The 18,649-nt window shown below is 42.7% G+C and overlaps 2 protein-coding genes across 3 annotated transcripts; one reads left to right on the top strand and one right to left on the bottom strand.

Annotated features, from left to right (window-relative positions):
* Nucleotides 1–386: 386 nt before the first annotated feature.
* st8sia2 (ST8 alpha-N-acetyl-neuraminide alpha-2,8-sialyltransferase 2) lies at nucleotides 387–14,267 on the top strand. 2 transcript variants are annotated; one of them, XM_075469819.1, is made up of 6 exons: nucleotides 387–861; nucleotides 2,281–2,337; nucleotides 4,348–4,488; nucleotides 4,574–4,831; nucleotides 8,217–8,510; nucleotides 11,405–14,267. In XM_075469819.1, the coding sequence occupies exons 1-6, from the start codon at nucleotides 764–766 to the stop codon at nucleotides 11,715–11,717; spliced, it is 1,161 nt and encodes a 386-aa protein (XP_075325934.1). In that variant the 5' UTR covers nucleotides 387–763; the 3' UTR covers nucleotides 11,718–14,267. The 2 variants fall into 2 exon arrangements, with proteins under 2 accessions (XP_075325934.1, XP_075325935.1); XM_075469820.1 differs by lacking the exon at nucleotides 2,281–2,337.
* Nucleotides 13,987–18,245, bottom strand: fam174b (family with sequence similarity 174 member B). Its single transcript, XM_075469821.1, has 3 exons — nucleotides 17,660–18,245; nucleotides 16,496–16,627; nucleotides 13,987–15,594 (listed from the first exon to the last, which is right to left on the bottom strand). Exons 1-3 carry the CDS (start codon nucleotides 17,926–17,928, stop codon nucleotides 15,591–15,593), a joined length of 405 nt encoding a protein of 134 aa, XP_075325936.1. The 5' UTR covers nucleotides 17,929–18,245; the 3' UTR covers nucleotides 13,987–15,590.
* Between the last annotated feature and the right edge of the window lie 404 nt (nucleotides 18,246–18,649).

The following is an 18,649-nucleotide window of genomic DNA, read 5'->3' as shown; positions in this document are numbered from 1 at the left end:
TGAACATCTCCTCTTTGTGTCGTTCATTGACAGGATATCATTGGCGTGCATTTTCATTTAGTTTTGGGGCAACCGCTGTGACCTTGTCCCAGTTTGTTTGGTTGTTTTTTGTTGTTGTTGCCTAAAGTAGTTTGCAGAGTAGCTACATAATGTTGTGTTGCCCCTCGAACAGCTGTCCCAGCACGCTGTCAGAACACGCATCGCTGTTTTAAAAAACGGCACTCAGATTATTCCTGAATCTATTTTTTATTCACTTTCGCTGCTTCTTTTTCTTCTTCTTCTTCTTCTTCTTCTTTAGAGCACTCGGCTCAACCTGCCTCGCGCACCTGAGCTACTCGGTGTGAGCCGCAGCCTCGGCGAGCAGTCCACACCTGGGGGTGGTGTGGGTGGGGGTGGAGAGGACGGACACTTTTCCCGGACCTGTGGACCTGTCTGCGCCTTTAAGACTGCCTGTGGTCTACATCCCGCTGGGAGCTCCGTAGGTGCACGCTTTCAAAGTTTGACTGGGGGGAATAGAGGTAACGGCGGAGACGGCAGCAGCGTCGCCCCACCGGGAGACGCAAACCCACAACATCTTTCCGAGGGGCAGGAAAGGACCGCATCCCGCGTAGGAGTGTCCGACTCTGGCGATAAGAACAAAGAGAGAGATAACCGAGCGGATTCTCGGTTTATAAATGGAAAACACAAGGAGGTTAATATAATAGGACCCGCTGAAAGGAGAGGACTCCCGGCTGCAGCCTTTCTCCACTCCCCCCTCTCAGCCATGCCTCTTGTATTCCGCGCGCTGTTGTTCGGCTTTGTAACGCTGCTGGTTGTGCTTTTGATCATTGATGATATTGCAGAAGTGGAGAAAGAAACTGCGTGAGTAACCCAGTGTAATTAATCCAGTGACTGTTTGTGTGTGTGTGTTTGAGTGAGTCCGTGCTGCCTATTGTTCGCTGTCCAGCAGGTTATTTCCTTCAGGCTCTCTCAGAAGATCTAATCTATGAAGTGTGCCGGGGAGGGAGAATAAATGCATGGAAAAGAACGAGTTTCTTCGAATTGATTGAAGTTTCGGGCTGAATGTTGAGTGTGTGCGGCTTGTTTCCACATTTGTAACACTTGGGTGCAGCAGCAGCAGCTGTTCCGACAGCAGCCAGCCTGCCTGGGTCTCCAAGGATTAGGCTATTTGTCTTGCAGCAGGCTGCATGCGGGATGGGATACATTTCCACTAGAAGAGTGCGTGAAGAGGGGGTGAAATGGAGAGCGAGCGTGTGTGAAAGAGAGAAGGACGGACGGATGGAGGAGGAGGAGGGAGGGAGAACAGACTGGAAACAAAAGGAGCTTTCCTATCTTTTTTCCCCCTGTCTTTTCTGTCTCATTTTCAGACTTTGAAATGTTTAGCAGTGCCAGACACCTTCCCAGTCACCCACAGCATGCCCTACTTGCATTTGACCTGCAAGTAAATTTATTCTTGATTTAGTATGATCAAAAAAAAATAAAAAAATCTAAGCAGACCACAAGAGTGCACCCCCCCACCCCCTCCTCTCCAGGTTATCGTTACCGCTGGAAAGATGCTGTGCTTCCTGAATAACAAAAAATACTTTTTTATTTATTTATTTATTTTCATTCTCACATCTCCCTCACAGCAAGAACATTTTGTTTTGAATGCAATTACCCGGCTGTGGCTCACGTTGTAATGAGGTCACATTGGTTTGTGATTCACCGTGGGAGAAGAACCAGAACCAATTCAACTTCTGCATAAATTCAGCTTGATGCCAATGTATTTAAAGGCCAACCCGGGATGTTGTAAAATGACTGACAAGAGGCTGACGGCCGTCTTCTGGTCCAGTTTTTCCTCTCCTTCATTTTGACGTCTTCGGGCAGCTTGCTGCAAATTTATCAAATACGGCCAAGGTCAGGTTTGCAAAAGTGCTTGAGGCTGAAACAAATCTGGATGCACATGCAGCATATTTTCTGTAAATGCATCTTGGCTGATGTATGCGACAACCTTGTGAAAAGACTGCTCACTTCTCGGCGAAGAGAAAACCTCTTCGTAGTGTAAATGGGGCTCCATTAAGGCCACATTTCTGCTCATTACATCAGGAAATGGGCCCACTGTGCATTTCTACTAAAATCCCCAGATGTGTGATTTTCGCCCACTTTCCGTCTTGAGAAACGGATGTACAGTGCGTCTGCTGCTGAATCCAGTCAAGGCATTAAATGTAAGAACCTGAGCTGCTGTAAGTGATGTGTAATCCAATCTGAATCTATCTCTCTCACTCCCCCCCCCCCCCCCAGAAATATTGGACACTCAAAGAAGATGAACTCACACCGGCTCATCCTGAAACCACACAGGTCTGAAATCTTATCCTCGCACACCCATAACCCACCAAACAGAATCTAAGGGGTGTCTGTGTATGATTTTCAGTTGCCTTTGGTCACTGAATCCTTTGCATCCTCGATAACACACTGAGTCACTCACACCGAGTGTGTCATAACTTTTTGAGGAAAGACAGCCGCTGCTATATATACCGAGCAATGTGTCATCGCACGGTGTAGCTACATGAGATAACATAAAAGCTGAATTCAGCTTTTTGAAAAAGGCTTTCTTTCAAGTAACGTCACTTCGGATTCAGTTTTATTTCTATAAACTGGGGAAGAAACTGGTAAGTTTCGCTAATTAGCCCAGAAATAACGCTATATTCATTTATGGATTACAGTTGCGTGATTTTTGGGGAGTGAGCGGCTTTGCTCTGCAATATTCTTTTATGTAGTGACTTGAAATGATACAGGAATCGTTTGAATAGACTTATTTAAAGTGCACTCTTTACAATCATCAGGGGGATGAAAGGAAAAATGAAAATTAAGTTTAGAAAGGCTGAAGTGTAACTTTTTTACCCCATAATGCAGCTTATTTGGCTCGAATGTTCCAAACACAAAAGCGGATGTGCGCTGTGACCATTCTTCTGGAGCGACGTTTGTGATAATCGGGTAGTTTGACGCTCATCTATCGATCCAGTGTTTCACCGCGTCGTTATGTTTTCAACTGGTTGGTTCAGGGCTTTGTGGTGCTGACTGAAACGGTCGCACACATTTTTAACGCACTGCCAAACAAAGCTGTTTCTCATCAAAATCTTCTTTTTTTTTTTTTCTTCCCATTCAACTGGTTTGTGTTTGCGGTGGCGTCTTTATTTTCAATGTTTTCAGCTATTATTCTGTGACTCGTGTTGCTGTGTGCATGCAGAGCCTGCATGTGCCACTTCCCAGACACAGACTGTCTTGTAAACAAAACTGTCGCGCTGTAGTGTAAGCGAGGAGCCAAATGCAGACTCATATGCACTCACAGAACCGGAGTGAACTACATTCGCTTATTCACTAAATGACAAATGGATCATTCTCAGAAGTACAGTATGAGACAGAGCATACGCACACCAGCAACGGCAATCTGGCACTTGACAATTGAAATGTATATAGGCCGACGGGGGTGATGACAGTACCCAGGTGTAAATAATTGTAAGTGTGAATGTAAGTAAAGTGAACTGAGGTGAAGAGTGAGAGCAATTTTCAAATGAAACGTATAAGTTGACTACAATACAGAACATGGAAATCCAAATACCCTAAAACAACTGATCCCCCCCCAAAAAAGGGGAAAAAAATCTAAAAGACAAGGTCAGCAGTAAAGCAAAGAACACAACTAAACCCATAAACCATGACACAAACCTTAAAGAATAAGAATGTGTCTTTTATGAGATTACACTAAGTTGCGTCAGGCAGACCTGGCTCACCGGTAAATCATGGAAGATAAGAACCATTCCAGTTTATTTTTGTCAAGTGGCAAAAAGATGGGTCATAAGTGTATCTGGGTCAATTTACGTCAGTCAACTTTAGACTCCCTGCACTGTCTGCACCAGCCTCCACCACTGCAAGTACCAGAATCACAAATACCGAAAGGGGCTTCGTTTTAAAGCGTGTTCTGTTTAAGTTGATATATTTTTCTTTTTGTAAACACAACTAAGCAAAGCGTTGAAATGACTGAAGTGCAGTGTAATGTAATCCATGGAATGCACTGGACAGGCGCACAATTTGTTCTCCAAAGAGATTTCGAGACAGTTCCGTTGCTGTTTATGTAACCCTGAAATTACACATTTGTCTCAAGACTTTATGATTTGTATCACATAATAGGACCTGCTGTATTCCAATACCTGTTGTAAGAAGAAAAAGCACCCCTTGAAATCTCTTGGCTTTAGAAAGGAGATAAATCCGCACCATACTTGGACAAAATAACAAGGCTTTTGTCTATTATTGATCAGAGCTCTAAAGGTCGACATTTTTCTTTTGTAAAGTAACATTTTTATCTTCATTCAGAAAGGTTGCAGTGCACATGGATCCAACTGCGATGACGAGAATGAGCAGAAACGTGGGTCATCGCCCTCCGAGCTACAATCACACTGCCAAACACTCATCGAACAACTGGACCTTTAATAAGACCCTCTCCAACCTCATCAGGTGCCTTTCATCACTCATTTAAATTGGCTCTACGAGGTCCACTGAGAGTCTTTTATAATGAGGGCATATTTTCTCTTATTTGCAGGAAGAATATTCTGAGATTTCTCGACCCGGAGAGAGATATCTCAATTCTAAAGGGCACGCTGAAGCTGGGAGATATCATCCACTATGTTTTTGATCGCCACAGCACCACAAACATCTCAGAAAATCTCTACCGTCTTTTGCCAACTGTATCCCCAATGAAAAACCAACATCACAGACGCTGCGCCATCGTAGGAAACTCTGGTATCCTGCTGAACAGCAGCTGTGGACCTGAGATTGATTCTCACGACTTTGTTATCAGGTAGATTGTTTTTTTTGTTTTTTTTTCCAATTAAACCGCGTAAGGAATGTAAGCGATGGAAGCCTTCCATGTGAAAGAAATCATAAAGCATGTCAGTGAAAGAAAACTGTAACGGGAAATTATTGGCCCATTAGTCTCAGTTTAACGCTTTACGGCATCGTGTGAGTCATATTCTTTTGATAATCATTTTTTCTGGTATTAGTAGCTCAATTCAGTTGCTGCCAACGCCGCTTTAAAAGCATTAATTGCACTTTTCTAAAAAGCTGTCAGCTTTTTTCTTTTAATTGACTCCCAAGTTGAAAACCCAAAGTCAGGCAGAGAGTGATTAAATGCTCGAACATAGACGACATTGACGTTTTGAAAGGCTTTTGCAGCCGGCAGTGACACGGCGGGCTCCTCAGGGAAAGGCCGATTCTCCCCTGGGTCCTGCTCTCATTTCCAAACAGGACGCTGTTTGCAAAGCCGTCAGCCTGCTCCGTTTGTGCTGAGGTGCGATCGGAGGAGTCATTCTGTGTATGATTTAAAAATAAATAAATAAGTAGATATTTGTCATTATTCATGGCTGCCTTTGACGTGAATTTTAAACCCGTCTAGTGGCTGTGTTGTCGTGGCGGATGCAAAACTTTTGATTCTTTATTGAGTTGGGCGCAATCTAACAAAAACATGCACTCTCTGAAGAGGCGGCGAAAGCACCCGCTCAGAAATCAGTGACTTTAATGTTCATGTATAAAAGAAGAAGGTAGCAGCAGCATATGCTGTTGCATCTCATTGAACTCACTGATTGACAGCCGAGTATGCTTCAAAAATCCCGAATGCCTGTTTTTCATTCGGAAAGTAATTTCTATTATTTGCATACCCTGTCTTCTCTAAGTGCTATTGTGCTGGTGAGGAGGGGTCGGGCTTTCTAAACTCCAGCAGCATGATAATAATGCAGGATCATGGCAGTAATGGTTGGTTGAAAGCAGAGAACGGGAAATGTGTGATTTTGAGGAGCTAAGGAATTTGCTTTTGCACTCGCATATTAGATGGGAAGAAAATGTTTAAGTTAAATATAAATCTCCGCGTACACACTTGGGTTCCACAATGAAGGCTGGCAGTGTTTGAGGTACCTGGTACAGATCATTTCGGCTCGCATTTACAACAACATACAGCTGGTGTTCTTTCCACAGGATCCTTAGCTGCCATGTTCCATTGACAGCAACCACGATAAATGAGACTGAACACGTCTCAGTGCGATGAGAACCATTCATGTAATGGATGTGAATATTTGCTGTTGAAACATCAAGATCTTTTATTCAAATAAAAGTACAAACGTCAGGGGGTTATAAACTATGTTAGAAGTATTCTTAAAAGTCATTTCCTTCAAAAATAGACTTGAGCCACCAAAAAGCACTCGTAAAACGACAGCTCTGTCTTTTTGGGTCTATTAGCGTTTTACCTTCTTGACTTGGCGCTTTTTTCTTGACTTTTCCTTACAAAAATGCTCGAGATAACCAGCTATCTTCCGAGGGGTGCACTACGACAGCCAGGGTGCTCCACCAGTGATTATGACCTTTCCTTGTTCACTAGCCTTTCCTCTTCAGGCTCTGTGCACGCTAACAGAAAATTGGCATTTTACTCGTTGTTTGATGCTTCCTCCGCACAAAACATGCCGATTATCTGACCCCTCATTCAAAAGAAGAGCAGGTTGTATAATTGGGATAAATCTGAAAATAAGAGCGGGTGAGGCTGTTGAGATGAGAAAGTAATGCTGCCAGAAAACTGTTAGTTGTGTGAATAAAAATAAGTTGATGTATACACGTCAGCTGTCTGTTTCATGACCTTCAGCTCTGACACTGTCCCATTATAATGTGGAAACCACGCAAATCATTGACCAAATCAAAGCAGAATTTTATTAACTAAACCTTTTCTGATACGTTGTCTCGTGTGTAAGATCAGATATCAGCAGTAGGCTATCGTATACATTTTTTTGCAAGTTGGGACAGTATATTAAAACATGTTGCCCATCACCCCCTCTGATGCACCAACCGAATGCATGGTTCCCATGGTTACACAATGCATAACCTACGTGTTGTTTTACGGAGAATCTTACTGCAGGAAGACGGCATTGTAAACCTGCACCACAACATTCAAACTTTGTGTTTGTCTCTTTCACAGTAGTTATCACCAGAGGCAAATTTTGCCATGATCACACACAGACTTACAAGGTGAAAAGAAGACCAGTCTCGGGAGGGGGGTGGCTAGCACTCCTGGCATAATTTCCCCGCCGAGCTTAACAAAAAAGTAATGCCTCGCTGTGATGAGTTTTCTGGCATTTACAAGGCAGAGGATAACATGAATAAACAAAATACTATCCTTAATGCTGGATTTTACTTTCTGCTCTTTCCCTTCTGTGGGTTAGAACAGTGTGACTAGCCACCGTGAATCACAGAAAGGTGATGAATTAAAAGGCAAAAGGAAAACTGGAGGGAAAAAAGTCTGGAAATGTAAGTGGTATTAAAAGAAACAGCTGGAGGAACTTCTTGCAACTAACAAGGTTGATTGGCAACAAGTCCGATTAGGCATAAAAAGAGCTCCTTAGAGAGGCGTAGTCTCCCGGAATTGAAGACGAGCAGAAGTTCAGCAATCTGCAAATAAACTGCGTCAACAAATTGAAGAGTGTGGGTAATGTTTTGTGTCACTTCTTCACCATGCCTACTGGACACAGCCGAATATGAATATTGGATGCTTGGTGATCTTGGTCCTCAGGTGACGCATTAACAAAAACAGACTCGTTTCTGAATCCCTGCATAGGCCCAGGAACACCTCCAGAAAGCATTATCTGTGAATATAAATTCACTGTGCCATCAGCAAATGCAGGTTAAAGCTCTATCACGTAAGGAAAAAGGCCATGTATGGAGTTCACTTAAGATGCACTGAGGCACAGTTAAAAAAAAAAAAAAATTTTAAAAATTGCTTCGTGGTCCGACGACTCAAGATTTGAAATTTGTCATGAAATTATACCGTGCCCTCCAGACTAAAGAGAAGAGGAACCATCCAGCTTGTTATCAGGACTCAGTTCAAAAGCCTGCATCTCTTATAGTATGGGGGTGCATTACTGCCGCTGAAACGGCCAACTTGCACATCTGGAAAGGTGCCATCAATTCTGGTGCACACAGCTTTTAGATGTTTTCTATGTTCTGTGGTGAATAAATATACTTATCGGTTTATGAGCTTTGCAAATCAATGCATTCTGTTTGGTGCAGCGTCCCAAGTTTTTTGGAGCTGGGCTTGTCCTTTTTATTGCGTCTTACTGTCTTACACTTCAGTTGTGTGTACATGTATGAAGAGTTGAGTTATTTCTGTACCCTTTTCTGATACTAAAATGGAGCTACTTTGCTTTAAGGTGTAACCTTGCACCAGTGGAGGAATACTTTGAGGATGTGGGGCGACGGACCAACTTGGTGACCATGAACCCGTCTGTGGTGCAGCGGGCCTTCCAGGACCTGGTCAGTGAGGAGTGGAAGGAGCGCTTCCTGCAGCGCCTTCGAAGCCTCAGCGGCAGTGTGCTCTGGATCCCAGCCTTCATGGCGAAGGGGGGCGAGGAGCGCGTGGAGTGGGCGCTTCGTCTCATCCTGCTGCACACTGTGGACGTACGCACTGCCTTTCCATCACTGCGCCTTCTCCACGCCGTCAGGGGGTAAGATGCAGCTGCTGCTCATGGTTTGCTGCGTCACAAAAGAACACCTGTGAGCAGCATAATCAGGGGTTTGCCAAACATTAATCTGTGGCCCAGGTGGCTATTTTTAAAACAAACCATTACAGATGATCGCCACGGGCAACCAGGGTGAGAAATCTGCTCTGCCTCCCCTCAGTCAGCGCACACCCTCAGTTATCCCATTTTCTTTAAGCAGATGTCGTTTGCCTCTCTTTGAAAATAATATTTTCTTTTATTTGTTTGCTTGGCTTTTTTTTTTTTTTGTTTTCCATTTCTCCGTCTCTTGAAAACATGGTGTTTGGGGGAAATTTGCTCTCCAGCTGAGAAAATCGATTCTGCACTCATGCTGTTTGTCAAGCCCGGAGGCATTCAGCTTACTGTGAGGACCTGAAGCAGAGGAAAACAGCAAGTGTACTTTAAAAAATTTTTTTTTATAAAACAAATAATGCCTACCATCACCTTTTAAGATCACTCATATTTATAGCTATTTTGTAATTCAATTCTAACCTACATTTGTACACCAATAGCTTTTTCTGATGCTGCTTAATACGCTGTTTCGCATCTGCTTCTTTAAAACTAGTGTATTTGACTAAGTGACACCTGGTGGCAGACTTGCAGATTGCATTAAACTCAATACCCTCAGCCTCCCCTCCAAAGCACGTAAGAGAAACTGTGCTGGTTGCGAAAAACATAAAAACTTGAACCAATGTTTGGTTTGTCCGCCAAAAAGGCAGACAGACGAACAGCATTATGACTTACAAGGTGGAGGAATTCGCTCATAGCCCAACAGAGTGGCCAATTAAAAGCTTTGCCCTGTGTGAATGTAATGCTGTCAGCCCAAATCAGACCTCAAAGATGAGTCTGACGGTGGAAAAGTCAGGGGGTTTAATCAATCGTGGAGCGACTGACAGCTTGACATTTCCTCTGAGACACAACAGTCTGATGATCTGACTTCATCTTGGTGAAAAACAGCCGGTTTCAGTGAGTCCTGTCGTCACTGTGAGATTGCCAGGCAACCAGCAGAGTTGCTGGATAGAAGTGCTGGGCTGATAGACCTCATGCTGTCCCTCTAATTCTCTGCGAGGAAGCAGAAAGCGCATTCCAAAATTTAATTGAGTTGTTGAAGTCACATCAACGCTGATGGATGTTTCTTCTCAGCTCTTGTTTTGGCTTTTGAAGAGATCTGTTTTAATTATACTTGAATTATGTGGAAAATGTTTATTTGTTAGCAGGAGCCTTTGCTGGGACTCGAATTTAGCACAGATGATATGGCAAACCCTATTTAGTGTTTCCTTTGTTAGCAACCTCGTTAAATCATGTTATTTATTATTACCATTTGCATTTATGTGTTTCAAAGCTGATCTTTTTTTTTAGAAAGGTTTTTTTGCAAATTTGACAAATACATCCTCCACTGCCTTGAGGCTTAAAGATGAAAACAAACAAAAAAAATCCCACCCTGCAATTCTTTTTTCTGCTGCTCTGGCCTCTTTCGGCTCTGGATCTTTGCTGCTTTGTTTAAAGCCTAACATCCACTGCTGGTCAGTGACCAAATTACGCCATTTTATATGCTCCAACTAACTCCCTGTAAAGGGTTAGATCTGCCCCCGATTCTGTTGTTGGCAGACTGTAAGATGAGTCTTTTATTTAAATAATTTGAAATGTATTGAAGATGAGGGGAAAAAATGTTTTTGTGGTAGGTTTAGCGAAATGCCCCCAACTGACTGTTTGTCTGAAAACACGATTGCTAAACCAACATCGAGAGAAATAGAGGACAAAACAGCTGCACATGCTCACTCCAACCAAATGACATGACCCTCATCTTCTCTCTGGGTGTTTGAATGCTTCTTACCTGCTGTAGGCTTTGCCCTGCGCAGCATACAAAACTGCACTGAATCACACAACCTCTGCATCTCAACAGCCCATCCAAATCACCACAGAGGGCGTTAAGAGGTGATTGCAAATGAAGCGACATCGTCATGGTTAGACCTACGGCCTTTTTACTAAAAAGGGGAAATGAAAGCAGTGGCAAATGACCGTCCATCTGGGCCAGAAGCCGCTCCCGGACTTGTCCTTGTCATAGGGGCTTGATGCAGAGACGAACATACGTATATGCTTATCAAACACAAAAGCAAAAAAAAAAAAGAGAAGAACAACACATCTACCTGAATAAGTAATATAAGGCCAAGTTCAGCCATCAGGAGCTCTGCCTCGGTGCTGAGAAAGTCTTCTTTTTTTCCAACATGGAGTACAATCTTTCAGGAGTATCTTTGTCTTAAAACCAGACAGATGGAAAGGATGTTTCCTGTACTGATGGCCCTGGCATCGAGCAAGTGGCACAGATTTTACGTTCTGAAATCGGCTTTAAATTGCAAATGTGTGAGAAGTAATGTTTTAAGTGTTAAGAAAGGGGCTGCGAGTAGTAATTCTCTTCGTGTGCCAAACTTTTGATCGATCACCAGAAAATAAGTCGATGTGTCGATATTTCCAGCAGCCAGACATTGCAGCTTCACATTGATTCCAGGTTCCAATCAGCAGTGGAAAGCCCAAAGATGCTCACTTTACAGAGCATTTTTGTTGTTCTTTGTTTGATAAATGACCGTGAATTAATCAACAGCTGCCTCTGCACTGGGACTCCAGAAGATTTTGTGAACAAGTCGATGCATCGGTTTGTTGGTATAGACAACTCAGAAACATTTCTTTCTAACTCTTAAGTCTTTATGACACCCGGTGGTTCTGACATTAGAAAGGTCATTAAAAAGGTCACACTGAAGCAGATGAGTATTCCTTACTTGTGGCTTAAGCCGTGAAAACCTTTTTGTGGCTGCTTTTGCCTGACTGAATGCAACTAATGGCATACTGCATGTCTCTGTCTACAGATACTGGCTGACCAACAATGTCCACATCAAGCGCCCGACCACTGGCCTCCTCATGTACACAATGGCCACCCGCTTCTGTGAGGAGATCCATCTTTACGGCTTCTGGCCATTTTCACTGGACCCACAAGGCAAAGCGGTTAAATACCACTACTACGACACTCTGAAGTATGAGTATACCTCCAGCTCGAGTCCTCACACCATGCCTCTGGAATTCAGGACCTTGAGCACATTGCACAGACAGGGGGCGCTCCGGCTACACACGGGAACCTGTGATGCGGAGCCAAGACAACAGAATGAACTCGAGAGCAAATAGCCGGACGGAAGATTTTCATGGAAACCATGTTCTCGACTGAGGGGAACTCGGATCGAAATGTTTTCTTGTTACTGCTTTTCTTATTCAACTTGCATATCCGAATGTCCTGTAATAGAAATGAACCCCCTTTCTGTTACAGGCTCTTGTATTGACTCATTACACTGGTGTTTTTTTTTTTTTACTTTAATGAGATTACTATGGCAACCGTTAACCCTCTGGGGTTCAGTCATGAGCAACTGGAGAGGCAACAGATGTGTTTTTTTTTTTTTTTCTTTTAATGGACGCTACTCGTTCGGTGAAAAAACAAGCACATCTGTTTTTGTATAGAAAAGAACAAATGTGATACATCAACGTTACTGTCAGCTATTCATAAAATGACGCAGCACTACAGCAGAATGCTCATTTACATGCATCTTGAAGTGCTGAGACCCCAGAGGGTTAAAATAAAGAAGAGCTCTCTTTCATGATTAGCAGTTTGCAGTTTATGATATGCTAGGGCTCCGCTGAGGCAGTAATGTGAGTTGTGCAGGATGCCAGCAGCAGGTTGAGCTTGCTGTTGGCTCCTGTGAGTCGCCACAATATGGAAGAACTGAATAATCGGGGAGAAAGATTTACTATGGAAGAAAAAACCCGAGCAACCTTTCTTTTCAAACTGTGAACGTTTCTTTTTCTGGATCTTCTTGAAGAGTTGATATATGATTTTCGACTTGTGATAACGTTTCCTTTGATATAGAGCGTTTTGGGATTTTTGTAGCTTCCTATAAAGTACCTTTTTAAAGGGTGTGAAAACGATTTCTAAACAATTTCTAAATGAACCCGAGCCAACGTGAAAAACTTAAGTTGCCTTGAGAACCAAATGAAGGAATGACAGCATATTGAGGTGCATTTAACTCCTGTGAGGATAAAGGAGTGTTGCAGCTGTTCACACGTGAATGTTTACTCAGCCAACGGTAAACTCACTTTGCACTAGTCCAGTTTCTGCACTGGGAATGTGGTCAGACAGTTACAATGTGGAGCTTTGCATTTTAAAATGAATGTTTTTTTGTGATTACCTTACAAATGTTGTAATGAGCGAGCCCCATGATGTGCTTTACCTTTTAGCCACAACAGTTTCAGCGCAATAACACTGAAATTGAGAAGACCTGGAGGCTTGTTCGCCTCCATTTACTCCAAGTTATGTATGACTGATGCTTGTGTTGAGTGTTTGGATTAGTTTCGGACCAAGATAGTAGCTAATGGAGGTATTTGTAGATTTAATTTAGGCTGCCGCTGTTTTGTGCCTGTTCTCAAAACAATCCGACATTTAAAAATGGACCACTCACATGTTAAAAACTGAAAATGTTCAGGGTTTATCCAATTTATTCCTAATAGAATAGAAAAGATAGAAGATTTCTCACATAGTTGTCTTGACGGTTAAGAAATGTAGTGATCAAATGATGCCCGTATAAACAGAATGTGCAAAAACACTTCCTCGTAGGGCTGCAGGAATGTTTTGAAGTCCTAGTAAAATCATTTTCAGGACGATAGCACGCTGATTTTCTTCGGCCAAAAACAAAATAGCTTTTGGAGGATATTTTTGTACCCCTCGGTAAGAGACTTCTAGGAATTTTCTTTGACGTCGGGCTTTTTGCCAGTCACTTTGGGCATTGCTCTGCAACAAAATGCCGCCGTTTACAGGATTTACCAGAAACATTTAAGATATTCCACGCGCTCTGCGGCTAAGCGAGTTGTCTCTAATGCGCTCCCCAGCCATGTGATCCGTCCATGAAAGTGTTGTTTGACAGGACGCGCCTGTTGACTCGCATGTTGGCCTTATTACGCTGCCAATTAAGTTAAGAATAGACATGAAAGTTGTAATAGAGACGTCAGCAGTCTGAAGCAAAGAAAGGCTCGTTTGTGAACGCTCGTCTGAGCTCCACAAAAATAGAAACCTTCTGTGACCAATACTATTAGGTTCATTAACCCAGAATTTGGAGTTTGCCACTATTTTAGAAAAAACCCTCTGACATGTAGACCCTGCAGTGAGGCTGTGGGGGTTTGTGTTGTACAGTTTTGTTTTTCTCATGTTCAATGTGTGTTCACATCTGTTATTGTCAGAGTTCCAGCAAATATTAGCTTTTGCATGGTTGTCTTAAGTGGATACAACATATCCATACATATTTAAACTTTAGTAAAATACTTGAAATTAGTCTTGGACACTTGAAATGTGCTGTTATGACAGTGTGAATGTACTTTTTGTGGCAAAAAAAAAAAAAAGATCAAAACGGGGTAAGGTTTCAAGCCTCTCCCTTTAAAGATTTAACACTTCAAAGGAAGCCGTTTTATTTTCAGTGGCATTTTAGAGAGATGGAAACAAAAGTGGGTGAACATAACATCTGTGTCAGGCTCGTTTCCCATAAACGTCCAAGACAGTTTAAACATGTAACTGTTTTCCTTTTCTTTTCTTTTTTTTTTTTTTTGCTTCAGTGACTTCACAGCCACGACTTTGATTTATTTTACAAGAGCAAGCTTCTGTAGCAGATGATTGACGCTAATAAAAGTCTACAATTAGCATCTTTACACGGGCAGGATTTTTCCATGGTTTTACACACAGCTCGGGATGAAATAAAAGACATTGCCAAGGGTTACTCTCCTGAGACAACACATAACAGAAGCTTAAAAATGGATCTGCATCTGCTAAAATTAAACAGGTAACAACGCTGATATGATAAGTGGTCACAGGCTGATGCAAAACACAAGACATTGCCAGCAGTTGGCTGAAGGTATACTCGGGAAGATCATATCAAAAATATGTCTGACTCGCATAGAGTGGCTTAGTCACACAGACTCACGTGCACTTCTGCATATTGTTGCATATCACAACAGTAACAATACACACATACAGTCCTCTGAAAAGGTCGACAACTTTGTTTTGAACACAGAAAAAGACTCCCGATGTTCTTTTTCGTGGAAAGAAAAAGCTGAATCGGCTTCACATCGGTGACTTATCTTTTTCTCTCATACTGAATCAGGGATGGAGGTCATCCGCTGCATCTGCAGAGCATGGTGGGCGATCCATTAACAGCATGGACTAAAACAGAAGGTCACCCACAAAACTCCTGCCTAACCGGCCTGATAGCATTGTTGAGCTTTTAGTCAAATTTGAAAACTTAAAATTTCAGCTGATGTATCAGCAAAGTAAGACCGAACCTGAAACAACTTATATTAAATCAAAAAAGAAAATACACTCACTCCATAGATAAAGGAATGGAAAGCCTTTAACAGTATAAATGCACAATAAAGTGGTTAGTATAGGTGGGAGATCAGTTACAATATCTCACTAGATTCTTGCAAGTTTTACAGTTGATGAAAGTATTCGGCACAACATCCGTTTACTCATTAACTTTTTTAACTATTCAGTCAACACTGATTACCTCCTTATAAAAAAAAAAAAATGGCCTACAGGCATACTTTGGTTCTCTCTATTGACTCCACCCCAACAGACTGGAGGTCAGGTATGTAAAAGTTTGTCCAAATGACGATAAGAAAATGTCCTTTCCATATCATAATTCGTTCTGTAAAGGAGAGCTTTATCTCCAGACCACTGGAGTATGATCGTTAAATGGCGTATGAGGTAACAATATGAAGGCTGCTCATGTATATCATCGGGAATAACTGAGCAGGTTATTCGGATCACATGACAGAAGCCTTCACGAGACAGCAGACAGTGATATCTGTACGGCGCCAGTCACTTTAACACAGATAAAAGCCATGCACAAGTAACACAAGTCGCTGATAGGATAAGACTTCCAGTGGCGGCACGAAAATACAGCAAATCACTTGAGTTGAGGAGCAGACCGGGAGTTAGAAAAACATCGATGTCCGCGTTGGGATTCACCTGCAACGACAAGAAGGGTTCAGAGTTAAGCCACAATGTTTGATCTGTGGTAATGGACAACGTGATGAGGAGGAAGCATGTTTTACCCCCACAGAGTCCAGTCTGACTTGGAAGTCAGGAATGTCAGGTAAACAGGACGTCATATCTTCCTTTGAGGAAGTGCTTGTGTGTCAAAGAACAATTGAAAGCACGGAAGGGTGAAACCTAATGTCAACACTGGCGCTGATGTAAAAATGTGTGTCTTTGAAAAGATAAAGCAGTTGCAAATACATCCCTTAGATGCATAACCCAACAGTCTTTAACTATCATAGTGGTTTTGTACCACATCTTATTACTCGAGAGCTCATGTGGAGGAGTAAATGTACAGCCAAAAGCAGGAAGAGCTACAACTGCTTCAGTAAGGCAGGAAAATGATCTGCAAAGTGTCATCGTCAAAGCGGACTCACAAGTTGCTTTACATCCAAAGCAGTCACATTTAATCACAACTGTAGTGCCAAGTAAGAGGAGTAGAGGCAGTGAGGGGAAACGTGGTACTGCAAGTGCATGAAACAGGGCCATTCTTAGGTACAGAAATACTATAAAAGCTTCAGTTTTTCGAACAAATAAAAACAAAACAGAAAGATTTGAAAAAAACAAAACAATTTATCTGTAGTTAAGAATGTTAAGAATGACCATTGTCTGCACAACTTTGCGCTTTAGGATCATCTTAGTAGACTTCAGGATGGTCAGCATCAACTCCTCTTGCCTATTGTCTCTGCAAGTGCAGAATGTTCTGCATGCAATTAGGTTTGCATTTGCCTTTGTTTGGCCAGAAGAGTTAGAAGCAACAGACGTGTTTTCTCTGGTGAGTCAATAACACGTCAGATGTGCTGCACGAACTTCTCATCCAAGCAGAACAAACCTGTATTTGACATCGAAGAGGGTCGAGTCATCCTCGTCCTCGTTCTCCTCATTAAGTGGGGCCATCTCAATGCGCTCGGCGGGTGTAGTTATTATGTCATATTTTCGGGTTTTCCTGATCCGCCTGCCAGATCTGTGGGGAAGAGAACACGAGAGGAGAACTTCAGCTGTGGTCCCAATTCATCAGCGACTGGTGGAGCAGGTTCATCTGGTAAATTTGGACTTTGTGCAACTGTATTAATGCTCAGATTGGTTGTTCATCCATTTTGAGCTGACTACAGTTTCACTTACAAGGATGATGGGGAAATCAAATTGGCGTAAAAGCAGTTGTGACAATCAATGAGTCGTTTATTGCCCGTCATGCCAGACTTTATGTGGTTGCAGTTCATTGACTGTGGCACTGGTTTTCCCTGTTTCATGTCTGAGCACAGGGAAGTAAGCTTCGGTGACGACTGGTGACGATTTACAGGTTGCAGACAAATCAGATGAAAGATAAACGCCCGCGAAGCGCCGTCACCTTAGACCACAGCTTGGTTAAGTGCCTCCACATAAAAGATCCCCGTGGGAACATGATAAACAGGCCCCGCAGGTGGAGGCTACAACCACACGCGCACCGTGGTGAAGTTGGTTTGATATTGGATATTCGACAGATATTCACAAAGAGGAAATAAGGTGTCTTTTTTTTTCAATACCTCCCAAGCCATGTGACCTAGTGACTCCAAACCAATGCAGAATAGTTCTCCTATGTAGTACCAACCACGCACACCTTTTTTTAAAGCCAATTGTATGCACATTCTATTTTATATGATGTTTTTTTTTAGGAAATAATGGCTTTTCCTTAAAAAAAAAATTATAAAATCGCGTGTGCATACAATTGATGTAAAAAAAGGTGTGCGTGGTTGGTGCTACATAGGAGAACTATTCTGCATTGGTTTGGAGTCACTAGGTCACATGGCTTGGGAGGTATTGGGGAAAAAGAGACCTTATTTCCTTATTGTGAATATCTGTCGAATATCCGAATATCCAATATCAAACCAACTTCACCACGGTCACACGCGCCCCCATAAAAAGAAATTCACCTGGATATTTTCCGCTAAAACGCCGACATTTAAACCGCACGAATCGTTATTCTAAACCCCACAATAACTGTCTGAGGGAAACCTACCTGATCACTTTGATGACCAGACATGTGATGAGAGCGGCTGTTAACACGCAGATGAAAATGACAATGTTTTTCAGAGTCGGCAGATGCGTCATGAGGGATGAAATCCGGGATCCCAGGGCAGCATCCGTGGCGTTCCTCGTCAGCTCGTCTTGGCTGGTGGTGGATGATGATGATGTTGAATTCGATAGGGGAGTTAGTGGTCGTTCGCCGCTTACCCACCAAAGAGCCGCGGCAATAAAAGTTAAAGCCAAATTGTGCGTCGCCGCCATGGTGCTGAAACTGAAATTAAAAAAAAAAAAAAAAAAAAAACTACGCGAGCGAGGAGCTTCTGCAGTTTCTCCCAATCAGATGGAAACGCGGCAGCAGCTGTCACGTTATACACAACCGCCTTATCAGTGTTGGATTGGCTCTTTACACAGTAAACAAGGTGAGGAAATATCCATTTCTCTGCGTGTCCACGCTTCTCTTAAAGGCAGACCTCTGGCTCGCAAATTGCATTAGTTTCCAGAATGTGTTTCCCTGGAGGTGAGTTATGGCAATCCCTTCCTGACAGTATTAGTACTGCGTGTAGACTAGAGATAGGGATTATCCGCCTCCGGAAGAGCTCTGCAGGCTGGCCCTCTGCAGGCTGGCCCTCTGTTCCTGGTGCTGAAGAAGGGAATTATGTGAGCTTGTGCTGCCCTCAAGTCAGTCACATACATCCTAATGTCCACAGAGTTGCTGCCATTTAGAACAGGATGTCGACAGCTTGGACTGTTTTGCCAGCTAAAGTTTACTGACATCTTTTTGGAAGAATGTGCCTCAAGATTTCCATTAATACACCCACCTAAAAACTGTCCGCCAACGAAGACAGGCCAGCATCCACTCCTGTGGAAATACAGTTAGGGATCAAAACAATAAGAAGCAACAATATAACTGTAGACAAGCCCATACTGTTGTGATATGGCTGCTGTCGTTGAGTGTGTTTTATTGTGCAATCTACATGGGTCT

Source organism: Odontesthes bonariensis, chromosome 7 (assembly GCF_027942865.1).
Source record: "Odontesthes bonariensis isolate fOdoBon6 chromosome 7, fOdoBon6.hap1, whole genome shotgun sequence".
Taxonomy (NCBI): domain Eukaryota; kingdom Metazoa; phylum Chordata; class Actinopteri; order Atheriniformes; family Atherinopsidae; genus Odontesthes; species Odontesthes bonariensis.
This window is presented reverse-complemented; position numbering and strand designations above follow the sequence as displayed.

What these genes read in the sequence shown, in the direction of transcription:
- st8sia2 (XM_075469819.1), top strand. Translation starts at nt 764, where the DNA reads ATGCCTCTTGTATTCCGCGCGCTGTTGTTCGGCTTTGTAACGCTGCTG. An exon ending in GAAGTGGAGAAAGAAACTGC is followed by an intron (nt 862 to 2,280) that starts GTGAGTAACCCA and finishes CCCCCCCCCCAG; the next exon opens with AAATATTGGACACTCAAAGA. An exon ending in ACCCTCTCCAACCTCATCAG is followed by an intron (nt 4,489 to 4,573) that starts GTGCCTTTCATC and finishes TCTTATTTGCAG; the next exon opens with GAAGAATATTCTGAGATTTC.
- fam174b (XM_075469821.1), bottom strand. Translation starts at nt 17,928, where the DNA reads ATGGCGGCGACGCACAATTTGGCTTTAACTTTTATTGCCGCGGCTCTT. An exon ending in CTGGTCATCAAAGTGATCAG is followed by an intron (nt 16,628 to 17,659) that starts GTAGGTTTCCCT and finishes TCTTCCCCACAG; the next exon opens with ATCTGGCAGGCGGATCAGGA.